The sequence below is a fragment of the Etheostoma spectabile genome, unplaced genomic scaffold (genome assembly GCF_008692095.1).
Source record: "Etheostoma spectabile isolate EspeVRDwgs_2016 unplaced genomic scaffold, UIUC_Espe_1.0 scaffold00002529, whole genome shotgun sequence".
In the NCBI taxonomy this organism is placed as follows: Eukaryota; Metazoa; Chordata; class Actinopteri; order Perciformes; family Percidae; genus Etheostoma; species Etheostoma spectabile.
Window position 1 is genome coordinate 163,911 of NW_022602910.1, and position 13,596 is coordinate 177,506.

The 13,596-nt window shown below is 41.4% G+C and overlaps 1 protein-coding gene across 1 annotated transcript in view; it reads right to left on the reverse strand.

Moving 5' to 3' along the window:
• Window positions 1–13,596, reverse strand: part of LOC116675970 (cryptochrome-1) — a 45,214-nt gene that overhangs the window by 17,337 nt on the left and 14,281 nt on the right. The window contains exons 3-4 of the mRNA XM_032507418.1: window positions 1,661–1,769; window positions 200–342 (exon numbers count right to left, since the gene is read on the reverse strand). Coding sequence (XP_032363309.1) covers window positions 200–342; window positions 1,661–1,769 — 252 coding nt within the window. The remainder of the gene's footprint in view (window positions 1–199; window positions 343–1,660; window positions 1,770–13,596) is intronic.

Consider the following 13,596-nt stretch of genomic DNA (forward strand, 5'->3'; position numbering starts at 1 on the left):
TTTGTTTTTGTTAAAAAAGGAAGAGAAAATTCAAATACTATGTAATCCCAATACTTCTAGAATTCCAATAAATTAAAATTGCAATACAAATCCAATCTACAATACAAATCATGTATTGGAGAAAAAAAGCATATGGTCCCAGTCCTACAATGTACTCGTTGAAACCATCCAACATCCTGTATGTTTGCATTTTCCTCACTTATCCAGATCGTAGAGGGTGTGTGAAGTTCTGACGTTGACCTCCACCCCCGCCTCCATGGCCAGCTTCTTGATGGCAGCGTCTCTCTCCTTCCCAAAAGGCTCGGAGTCATACTCAAAGGTCAGTCGAGAGATCTTCCACTCCTGTAATACACAGAGAAAGAGACTGTTTGCCCACCCAAACGTCCCAGACCATGTCTTCTTCAAATGCTGCTTGATGTTATCGTCAGTCAACATTCAATTTGCAATGAAGTATTTAAGAAAAGGGCTGATTTTTAAAAAAAAACTCAAGTTTCCAATTTAAATTGATTTTCATTTGAATGATCCAAAATCGATTCCTAAAATTCAAGAACTGATCTTTGTCTCTATAATCTGAATCTAGAAGACCTAAGGAATCCATTGGTACCAACTATAGGGTTGGGTATAGTTTAGATATTTTGGCTACTGATGTTAAAACAATACTGCCTGTGCATAAATGGTGCCTGAACCGATAATTTGGAGCACTAAAAAAACTGTCAGTAATATTTAAGAATGGTTGTTTATTGCTAAGGCCATATGGTCAAAATTAAATGATTTATGCATTTTTTTTTTTAAAGAACTTATAACAATAACTTATTTCACCAGTAAATTGCTGGTAAACGACAAGAACAACCACTAGATGGGAAAAGGATATTTTACAATAACTTTGAATGCACCACAAGCTTGGCAAGTTTCAAGTGTGATGATTTAAGTTGTTTTACTGACAAATGCAGCAGCAGAATGTTGGATGTCCTGCTGTTGGAATCCTCTCCAGAGAAATTCAGTCACACTTTACACCATTTATCTGTCAGCATTTTAACCCTGTTTAATCCAGCTGCTAGCTAACGATACTCGTGCCAAGTGCAGTGTTAGAAAGTATTAACTGGCATCACATAAAGCGATTTGTTGCCTCTAACCTCTGTTTTGGAGCCCCAGAGAGCAGCGCAGACATTTAAGAGGCACCAAGTCCACGTTGCAATTAGGTCTAGTAGATACCAGTCGTTTAGGCACCGGTGTCATATTGGCACCGGGTCTCGGTACTCAACCCGCCCCTTTATGTAATGATAGCTTGTAAAAATAACGCTCCAAAGTTGCATGCTACATTTTGTTTAAGGAAAAAGTGGCATGGCCATTTTTATAGGGCTCCCTCTGTCACCTCCAGATGTCTGACTGTAGAGTCTGTGGAGCAGCACTTCATTGTGTGTTCATGTTAAATAAAATTACATTAATGTAACTGCTTTGGGGTCAGTTCTTAATGTAAACAATACTTTTAGTAATGCAGCAGTTTAAGAGGGAACCTTGTACAATTGTAGAATCTCTTTCATATCCAAGCTAAATTGGTTTTGTAACTGAGAGAAGAGGATTGAAGAGGAAGCAGCAACTCCTTGGTTTAAGAAATGAGCCATGTTGAAATGGGATTGTCAGAGCTGGTACCAATGCTGACCTTAAAGAGACGCGGGAAGACGTTGGCCGGTTGGCCCCGGATGACAAAAAGGCGAGAGTTGAGCTTCCGGAGGTTAGCGTCCAGATCTTCTAAACACTGAAGGAGAAACCTGAAGAGGGAAGACAGAGAGGGGATGGGGAACCAAGAAAGGCAACAACATATGCATTACTGTATACGTTTGACTTTTTTGCAACTTTTTGGTCCTGTCTGTGTATGGGCGTTGAAATGAATCCCTGCATCGATGCACCTCAATGTGGATGTGGACGATTCTCAATGCAGTGACATATTATAATCGAATATTTCCTATTGATGGTACTTGTTGATATTCAGGTCACCGACTTTTAGTTTTGCCTTTTGTCTGTTGTGTATATTTAGGAAATGTCTTTTTCAGCAGCAGATACAAAGGGGAGTTCATATGTATGTGAAACATACATGTAAAAGGCACAGAGAATCCTTAAGCCAAAATGTATCGGTGAATGTCTGCCATAGTAGTCGATATCCACGTCGTTCCAATTCAGGGTCCTGAAGACCTGTGCCAGTCAGCTGTATGGTGTTCTCCAGTACCTCTTCAACCTGAGCCTGCAGACAGTGTGGAAGACGTCCTGCCTGGTCCCGGTCCCCAAGAAGTCGACTCCATCTGGCCTCAAGGACTACCACCCAGTGGCTCTCACATCCCATGTGATGAAGGTGCTGGAGAGGCTGGTCTTAACCTACCCGAGGCCCCAGGTGAGTTCTTCTCTGGACCCTCTACAGTTTGCCTACCAGCCTCGTCTGGGAATGGACGACGCTGTCATCTATCTTTTGAGCACATTTGCACCTGGATAGCAGTGGCGGAGAGAGCACTGTGAGAGTCACATTTTTTGATTTCTTCAGTGCATTCAACACCATTCAGCCACTGCTACTAGGTGAGAAGCTGTGGGTAATGGGTGTCGGTGCGTCCACAGTCTCCTGGATCACTAAATACCTGACAGACAAACCCCAGTTTGTCCGCCTGGACTATATGCTGTCTGATGTGGTGGTGAGTGGTACGGGGGCTTCACAGGGGACTGTGCTGTCTCCTTTTCTGTTCACCTTATACACCACAGACTTCCAGTGCAACAAGCCCTTTTTTTCATCCTGGGAAGACGTGTGGACATGCTGGAGGAGTACAGATACCTGGGTGTCAACATTGACAACAAGAAGATCAACAGCACTGCTGTTTACAAGAAGGGGATCAGCAGACTATATATTTCCTGAGGAGATCCTTCAATGTGTGCAGCAGAATGTTGGAGATGTTCTACCAGTCGATTGTGGCCAGAGTTTTGTCCCCCCCGCCATCTTCTGGGGCAGCAGCATCAGAGCCAGTGACACAAACAGACTGAACAAACTGATCAGGAAGGCTGGCTCCATGATCGGCTGCAAACAGGACACGTTTGAAGCTGTGGTGGAGAGGATGTCACTGAACAAACTGTTATCTATCATGGATAACCCTGACCCCCCTCTCCACCCCACACCGGTCCAACAGAGGAGCAGCTTCTCTATGAGGCTCCAACAGCTTCGATGCCACACGGACCGTTACAGGAAATCATTCCAACCACAGGCTATAAAACTTTTTAAAACGTCATCACTGGGTGCTGATAAAACTCTGAAACACCACAATACTACACTAAGTGCAACCTGCCCATTTGGTTTATTTACATTTTAGCATACTATTTAAGCATTCCCATCCTGTATATATTCGAATATTTGTTTTTATATTTTATTCCTATTATTATTATTTCATGTATGTATGTATGTATGTATGTATGTATGTATGTATGTATGTATGTATGTATGTATGTATGTATGTATCCAAGTATTTCATTTTATTTATATTCTGTGCTGGGTGACTGATTTTGCTGCTGTAACACCATAATTTACCATTTGTTTTGGATCTCTATCTTCATCTATCTATTGTTCCGTTGCCGCTGGATGTCCCTCTTTTCAGCCGGATGTCTGTTACCTTCCTCTGTCTCTGTGTTGGCGTTCTAACCTGCAGCTGATTTCTGAGGACCATGGTTACCTGGTCCTCAGGTCTCTGCAGGGTAAATCCAGACAGCTAGCTAGACAATCTGTCCAATCTGAGTTTTCTGCTGACGACTAAAACTACTTCTGAACGTACACATAGGGCTGGGTGATATGGAGAAAATCAGATATTGCGATATTCTTGTCCTAATACCTCGATGACAATATTGTAGCGATATTATAGGGTTGACAATGGGTGCTTTAACAAAATATCTTCACAATGAGATTTAAGATAAATAATTTCCAGGAATGTAGATATTAGAGCCCAACCGATAAAGGTTTTTTATGGCCAATACGGATATGTTTTTAAATCAATATGCCAATATATCGGCTGATATATATTAAAAAAAATAAATAAATGCAGAAACGCGTTACAACACATAAACAGATTTCCCTAACATTAGTTATTTGTAGATATTTATGAGTTCTCACTAAAATAATGATAATAATTTGTTTTGTCACAACAGAACAGAGGAACGTCAAAATATATTAAAGTTCTGATAAATAAAATGTTTAAAAATACAAACAGGGACATTTTAGAGCGTCCTCAGGTGGACAAACTATGCAACGCCAACTAAATGCACATGTCCTGTTACTAAACTCTGATCATTGATTGTTTGTTTTTATGTCAGTTCATGTCTTAGCCAGGACTCGCTTGTAAAACAGACTCAAGAGGAATATTGCTGGTAAAATAAAAGGTAAAAAAACACATTCAGACAGCCAGGCAGTCACGTGAGCTTCTGCTTAGTTGGGTTTGCTCTGTCTGACCCCGTTAGGCTGATGATTAAACCAGAGAAGGGCTCGCTCAGAGGCAAAGCTACAGTTGGTCCCAACCTCACACAGTGCATTTACATGCACAGCAGTAACCAGGGTAAGGTGGGACCCCGGGTAAGTGAATAACCGGTTTATGCTGGGTTATTATCTCCCGGTACACCTTAGCGGGAAAGAATGGGGAGAATAACAGGAGTAACTCCCGAACAGTAGGTGGCGCATAGCCTGGCTAAGATGTATACATGGAGTAAGAAGCTCTCTAGCTCTGTTAACTGCTTTATGAGAACTCAGATTTTAACAAGGGTAAGTTGTTTACATGGCGTTTGAGAAATCAGGGCATTGTATAATCTTTTTTTTTTTAAACTGCATGTAAACACACTGACAGAAGGGTAGAGCCGGGAAGCGAGGCCCCACACAGCTGTGGCTTGTGCTTGCTTATAAAACTGACTGTCTTTAGTTCAGATCGTAGCTCCACTTGGGGTTTCCTCTGTTTCAAATGCTAATTCTAATGTAGGCTTTTGATTTAATAACTATTAAAGAACTGGCATAAGAAATGCACATAATTGGTCAACAATACAAACTCTTATGAGGAAAAAACCTTTTTAACCACACATGTAAATTAAAATGGAAGGGTAAGCTTTAGCAATTTAACAATTTAACAATTGACCCTATTTTGTAGATTTTTAACTACACAAAGAATGAACCCATTTCCTAATTAATGCAAACAGAAAATGACACTGTTTTTCTGAAAACGTCACCCAACATCATAAAAACTGTGCAGTAATTAAAGAAATAACGATGGGCAGGTTTTCATCACACATTTGGGCTGCCCTACTTCTATCTCAGTGGACAACAAGCATTGAAATAAAATCAGAGATGCTCAAAAAATCATTGTGGGTGACGTGTCACTTCCTGTTGTTGTCCTGTTGTTGGCTGCCTGGTTATACATACGTCCTTATATATAATTGCTCTGGCCTACATTTGGTAGAACACACATAGCCTGGACTACAACACACACACAATAAGGAGGACATGCTCACATTTCTTTGCTCTCAGCAGGAGTTAAGAGAGAACAATAACTAAACTGTTGGGTGTGAATGAAAAGCAGTACACCTTCATAAAAAAGCAAATTGGTTTTGCGCTTCTGTGTTGGGAAACCCTTGAGTCAAATTAGCAAATAACTTTGCTTTATAAGTGTTTTTGCATTAACTCCCTTAATCATCAACCAGGCAACTGCTAACCAAAATGACAAGTACATGTACTGGAGTAGTGTGGACTGGTAACTGGAGAGGTACAGTTCACCTCAAGGGCACTGCTGAGGTACCGACCCCGCCCTCCCTCCCCAAAAACTAGCAATTCTAAAGGAACTGATTTTTAGACCTGAACTAACTTCCGCTCGTTGTTGGTAGTGCCCATGGTAACATTAGTAGCTTAGTCTCGGAGAAGGAGACGTCCGGAGGAGACAACGTTAGTGTCAGTGTTGGTGTTGCCAAAAGTCTCCGTTAGGAGGTGCTGAGACTGAAACACAACCCCGCAGACTCATAACCAACATGGGTCAGAAGGGTTTCCTAATGTTAGGGGCTCGGAAATGCCAGAACAGGGGTAATGAGACGGGTGGCTACAGGTATTAACAAGTTAAATTTAAGACTTTTTAATACCAATTCTAAATGAAATTTAAGACCAAATGGAAATACAAAGTGGAAATATACAGTAATCTTTCCAAGTAAACACAAAATTAACAGTATGGTAAAATGACAATAATCTGTTGAGTTTAAGAACATTGACTTAATGTGTGTAATCTGAAAGCATAACACAAAAATGTAATTGCTGTCCTAAATTATATTATTACAATATTTTCAGAACATTTGGGTCCCTTGAACAAATAGTTATAACATCAAGTGAAATAACATCAAGTGAATATTAAAAAAATAATAATTAAATGCCAATTCCAGCTGCTTTTAAAATGCAAAGACTCTTATATGATTTGTGCCTAACAGACACAGAGAGAGAGAGAGAGAGAGAGAGAGAGAGAGAGAGAGAGAGAGAGAGAGAGAGAGAGAGAGAGAGAGAGAGAGAGAGAGAGAGAGAGAGAGAGACTCAGATGGATGGGTTGCAGTTTGTGGAGTACTCATCATGGAGAGAAAGTAGACAGCAGTGTGTATGAGTGTTTTGCGGTGTGGGAATGTGTGTGTGTGTGTGTGTGTGTGTGTGTATCTATATGTGTGTTTTCAGGTCACCAAGTGACCCATTTTTGTTCAAGTTTTGATGTCTACTCATGAGCTTTTGTGAATATACTTGGAAAATAATTAATATACTATAATAAACAAAACAGTGACTTTGCACTTGAGAAAGCCTTCCCAAAAGAGTGTATCACCAATTTATAACGATACACGCACATGCAAGTCCAGTTGTTTGCTTTTGGTTTTCTGGTTCAGTGTCTTGAACATAATTACAAACGCACCGCATTTCTGGACTTCTGTAATTAGGTCTTTTTTGATATATGGCGCCAATCCAGATTCAGCCACGTATCTGGTCTTGTCTTTTCCAGAGGTAAATGACTGTACAAGCCTTGAATCTGGAAGCATTGCTTGGAACACTTCTTCAGTCCCGTCATTTGACCTGTATGAATTGTGTCTTGTCACGGTCCTCAGCCCCCCCGTCCCCTCTGCTCCGAGTGTCGGCGTAGAGCCACAAACTGCTCGTAGGTCAGCTGGCATTGTTGGCTGTAGATTTCCCGCATAACATCTAGCGTTGTAGCGTTGACATCGTTGATAGCGGTGGAGCAGAAACTAGCTATGGAGGGTTGCTGGCGTGCCTTTACGTAGTCTCTGTTTTTTGCTTTATACGTGCGATTCCACCGCTCTGATCCCCATTGGCCCAAGTTTGAAAATCTTCCGACACATAATACAGTTCGCTTCATAAGCATTTTCAGGCACAAACCTTAACAATGATACTCGTTGTTTTCAAGCCATTTGTCACTGAACTTGCATTCACCATGTTTCTAGACGGCTATCAACAATTACTGTGTCACCTGCATGCTGCTAAATTACGAATCCCACGAAATTACAAATCTCACTGACTACGGCCACGCCAACACCCGTCCACAAACCAGCTTGATTGGTTGGAGTGGTTAAGGTTAGGATAGCCGATTGGTCAGGGGATAGGACATGTATTTTATTTATTATTTAATTTAGAATAGAATTTAAAATCCTTCTTCTCACCTACAAAGCTCTTCATGGTCAGGCTCCATCTTATCTTAAAGAGCTTATAGTACCTTACAACCCTGGGAGAGCACTACGCTCCCAGAATGCAGGGTTACTGGTGGTTCCTAGAGTCTCTAAAAGTAGAACGGGAGCCAGAGCGTTCAGCTATCAGGCTCCTCTCCTGTGGAACCAGGTTCCAGTTTGGGTCCGGGAGGCAGACACCGTCTCCATTTAAGAGTAGGCTTAAGACTTTCCTTTTTGATAAAGCTTATAGTTAGGGCATAGAATCGAATATTGTTAGGGAGTAGTAGTTAGTCACATAGTTTTCAGATTTATCTATCATATAATATAACTAAAGGGAGACTTGGCATACAGCCCGATCAGGTTGGGGGGAGTTCTGGCCCGACCGGGCTGGAGCTCTCTTTACCTTGTCTCTCTTGGTTTTGTTGTAATAATAGTTTTAGACAGCTTGGGACTTATTTTGATACACTAGTTAGGGCATAGAATTGAATATTGTTAGGGAGTAGTAGTTAGTCACATAGTTTTCAGATTTATCTATCATATAATCAAGAATATAATAGAACTAAAGGGAGACTTGGCATACAGCCCGATCCGGTTGGGGAGAGTTCTAGCCCGGCCGGGCTGGAGCTCTCTTTACCTCGTCTCTCTTGGTTTTGTTGTAATAGTTTTAGACAGCTGGGGACTTATTTTGATACACTAGTTAGGGCATAGAATCGAATATTGTTAGGGAGTAGTAGTTAGTCACATAGTTTTCAGATTTATCTATCATATAATCAAGAATATAATAGAACTAAAGGGAGACTTGGCATACAGCCCGATCCGGTTGGGGAGAGTTCTGGCCCGGCCGGGCTGGAGCTCTCTTTACCTTGTCTCTCTTGGTTTTGCTGTAATAATTTTAGACAGCTGGGGACTTATTTTGATACACTGAGCTCCTCTCTCCTCTATCTTTCCATCTTTTCATTTATGTGCATCCATGTCCCAGAAATGCTTGTTACTAACCTAGCTCTGGGGAGTCATTCCCCGGAGTCCTTATGTTCTTTTTTCCCCAGCATGTTCCCTTGGATCAGAGAGGCTCCGAAATCTGGGTAGCAGCTGTCACCATGGTCCCGCTACACGTTCTGTGATGCCATGTTCAACTGCTACACTGCGGTGCCCTGCTACGTCCTGCTACGTCCTGCTATGTCCTGCTGTGCCTTGTAATGCCGCACAGCGTCCTGCTATGCCATGAACTACTACAAAGAACTGCTACAAACTACTAATTTTTTCTATTTTTGTTATTGCCACTCTTCATTCTAACCCCAACCGGCCCGTCAGACACCGCCTACCAAGAGCCTGGGTCTGACCGAGGTTTCTGCCTAAAAGGAAGTTTTTCCTCGCCACTGTCGCACTGTTGCTTGCTCTGGAGGAAACTACTAGAACTGTTGGGTCCTTGTAAATTCTGGAGTGTGGTCTATCTGTAAAGTGTCTTGAGATAACTCTTGTTATGAATTGATACTATAAATAAAATTGAAAAATTGAATTGAAATTGAATGTACAAATGGGCTTATGTTACCGCGACAACGCAGCGCAAAGCCTACCGGGAAAAAATATTCGACAACAGATTGCCTGCATTTTCGCCGTGACATGACACAAACATATTTAAGACCTACCCAATCTGAATTTAAGACAATTTAATGCTTTTTAAGGCCTTAATTTTAGGAAACGTGATTTAAGACTTTTTAAGACTTTTTAAGGACCCGCGGCCACCCTGTGAGAGGGGAAACGCCAGAACAAGGGGAATGAGAGGGGGGAACACCAGAGCAGGGGGAATGACATATGTAAAAGTAGCAAAAGAACAAATGTAGCAATGTAAATATAGCTTTACTCTTACTCTGCTACTGGCAGAAAGCATGACATTTCTTCAAAAGTATAGTTGGAGACCTAGGTGCTTGCAGAAACACTTGTAATCCTCAGGCCTTCAGCCCATGAATGACTACACCTGTTTTCTTTGGGAGCAGGTGTACTGGATGTCTGGTAGGGCTGCACAATTATGGCCCAAAATGATAATCACGATTATTTTGATCAAAATTTTGATTGCAATTATTCTCACGATTATTTGTTGATTTTAACCAAAACAAATTTTATCGTCGAGTAGGCTATTTATAACTGCGAGAGGGAGTGTGATGGAAGGTACTCACAGAGAGACGGCTGACTCATTATGAACGGGTCCAGCATGGGTCTAATGGCGGATACACACGTTGTGTGTATGAAATGTCTGTATCGTCACTGCACAGCATTTTTATCAACTATGATATTCTGGCCATAAGTCACATCTCTGGCCCAGGTCCAGCAGCTCTGTCTCACACGCTGTTACTCTACCAACTGAAGTTAGTTGCATTCAATAACTTCTTCTGTGCTCTTCGCCGTGGCGGCCGCGATAGGAGTTACCACGGAAAAACTGGTACAAGTACAGGTTTGCCCCTCATACTTAACAATATGCAGCTGTGTTAATAAAAAATTAAAACTGTGGACAAATGTCAGAAGTGTGGACCGGCGCTGTGTGGCCGGGCTGCGCGGAGAGTAGACGATAGAGAGTCGAGGAGAGATTCAACACAGGCACGGCTTTACAGAAGAAATGGGTCATGTAACGCAAAATTAAACCATATCCATATAAACAGCATTGCAGCGGATGCAAGGACATTAACGCCGGTGCGTCCTAGAGGAGCTAACAGCTAACAGACGCTACTAGCACCGACTTGCACTGGTCACTGCTGTTGTCTGAAAAACAGTGGGGACAAAATGTTGCGTTTACTGGTAAACCTTAAGACCGACGTATGACCGACTGCTATCTGTTAAGTTTTCCTCCCATTACTCTGTCCTCTGTAACTGTCTACATCTAGAAACTAAGCTGCACAGGGTTCAGAGAACTACTCTGACTGGCACATGATCAGACGGGTTGACGGAGCGGTAGATTGGCTTTGCAAAAAAACCCGGAGCGTTCTATGAAATGACGCTTTAAAAAAATAATCGCTCCATCACGCAAATTTGATCGTGGGAAGTCAAAATCGTGATCGCGATTAAAATTTGATTAATTGTGCAGCCCTAATGTCTGGTGTTTTGTCTTTGCCTGCATTCTCAGCGTGTATCAGCTGCATAACAAGAAAGCCTTCCCCTAAGTAGGTCATGATCACATAACCGCTTACAAGTTTCATGCACTGACACACTTACCTACATCTCTTGCACAGACTACTCTCACATGCTCCTCTATATGGATAATTATTGATTACTCTCACTTTTATTGTTTTTAGCTTTTTCTACCTGGCAGTGCTATGCTTGTTATATACAATACAACTTTATTGTCAGTTTACACTAAAATGTATTTGTGTTCCCGAGGAGCTCTGCTCAAAAAGAAGAAGATGAAAACATATCAACAGCCATGGCAAAGAAACCATGGACCATGATATCCTGGGATCCAGGATGGCAGCACACTGATTTTAGTTTAGCAACAGGACACACTGATGTGTAAGAGTTCTTGAGCCTGTCCAAACAAAAGGGACTCTAAATCTCCTGTTAAAAGGCAAATGTTGGTATTCACAGTTTACAACATGCATGGAGTCAGAGGAGAGGCTGTTAGCGAGTTTGAGCATGCTCTTCTTGTGGGTTGTTTGAAAGGAGTGTGCAACAGGTTGACCAATGATCTTAGCGCAAACTTTGAGTTAATTGTTTAATTTAGTTTTAGGACATAATCTGGTCACCAGTTCCAATAGATCTAAGCCTGCGGAGAAAGTAAAGGCGATGCTGAATATTTTAACAAATATGCCCCATGTCCATGATAGATTGTGATCTATCATGACTCCATTCATAAGATGGGACGGTCCCTGTTGCATTTTCATGTCAGCACAACAGACCTACCAGTTATTTTAAGTCCCAGTTTAAGTTAAAAATAACACCCCTAAATGGATGAGGGTCAGACCTGCCGTGTCGGGGCCACTTGTTGTCAACTTTCAAAGGAATTTCAAAATGCAATTTTCTTGGTTTGCATAGCCAAGGGACATAAAACTATGTGTGTACAAAGATAAGCGGCCTTGATTCTGTTAGATTAGTCCTAATTTACCCTCTGTGCATGTTCCTGTAACCCTTAATGCAGCTTTTTGGCTTCCCAAATTAAAAGGGTCATTGTTGCCATGGAGTCTGAGAGCTGTGCGTTTGTTTTACGTCACTGCCTTAGCCCAGATATGTGGGACCTATTCAGCAGTTTCCTGCTCCATTCAATTGAAAATGTGAAAAAAATGTGAAAAAATGCTTACTTTTCTTCTAAGATGAGTAAACCAACATGGACAGCACCCATTCGCCAAACTAAATGCCATGTTTGGCAGCACAATGAATATGAATCATGCCAGGATTTTTATTCGCTACTGAATCTCTTGAAATTGCCTTGAGAAGGTTAAACCACCTCAACCCTCCTGTCCTACCTGTGAGTCCAATAAAAAACTCATGCTGTGCAGACTGCCATCTGTTTTATAAATGGGGATTTCTCTGTGGGTGTGCCCCCACACATGCACAGTGCAGCAGCGGGGGCAGGGAGTAGCTGCATCCCTGCATCTCTACAGTCTGTAGCGGCTTCTCCAAAACAAATAAAAGAGCACTACCAAAGTTTCCGATACTGCATCCTGTTGGGGATGCTGCCTGCCTGAGGAGCCATCAGTGTTGACAGAACACCCGCTGACATGCTATCAGTTAGCTTCATGAAGTCACCTTTTCAACATAAAGACTGAATGACAAAATAAAGAAGTGCATTTGCTTCACAGCAGAAGAACAAATTATCTTTTGAAATCTGTGGACTTTGGGAGACAGGCACGTACAAGTGTTTTCCTGCCGCTTCAGATCAGTTTAATGAATTTTTGATGAAACAATCAGCTTGATATAACAGAACAAACGGGTCAGCGAGCAACAAACACTGAAGTGATAGTAGCTATGTTTTCATCCACACGTTTTTACCTAAATTAAGTGATACTGAATGAATAATGCGTTATGAAAACAGTAAAAGTCGACTGAATTTCTTGAATATCCACTCAAAAGAAAATACGGATCATCGGATTTTATCTTGATCGATATACAGCTTATGCAATAAACGCTGATGGAAACGTTATTTGACGAATAAATAATGAATTGCAATTAATTTTTAGCTCATTTTATAGTTGCAACCCGCCACAAAACAAAGAAGAAGAAGTTTTAGTTAATTTCCACCCAGTATTTCCTCTCTGTTTGCACACATGGCGGGTTTCAACAAAGACAGATGGAAGTGGACGGACGAGGAGAAGAGAAAATTTCTGACTTTAATTCATCAGGAACTCGCAAAGAAAATGACCAACAACGGTTAGGACAAGCCATGGGACGTCCCGCGGAGTAAATGGAACACGCTCAAACAACAAGACATGTCTCAAAAAAGAGTTGTCTCGCAGCGGTGCCGGAGGGACAATAACAGACAAGTTGCATCTGCATTGTCATAGTGATAGTGTTAATAGCACCATTGTTTTCTTATTATAGCTTGATATGTTGCTATCAGCTCACACATACAGTGTCTTGCGAAAGTATTCGGCCCCCTTGAACTTTTCAACCTTTTGACACATTTCAGGCTTCAAACATAAAGATATAATTTTTTTTATTTTTTGTGAAGAATCACCAACAAGTGGGACACAATTGTGAAGTGGAACAAAATCTATTGGATATTTTAAACTTTTTTAGCAAAAATAAAAAACTGAAAAGTGGTGCGTGCAAAATTATTCGTCCCCTTTACTTTCAGTGCAGCAAACTCACTCCAGAAGTTCAGCGAGGATCTCTGAATGATCCAATGTTGTCCTAAATGACTGATGGTGATAAATAGAATCCACCTGTGTGTGATCAAGTCTCTGTATAAAT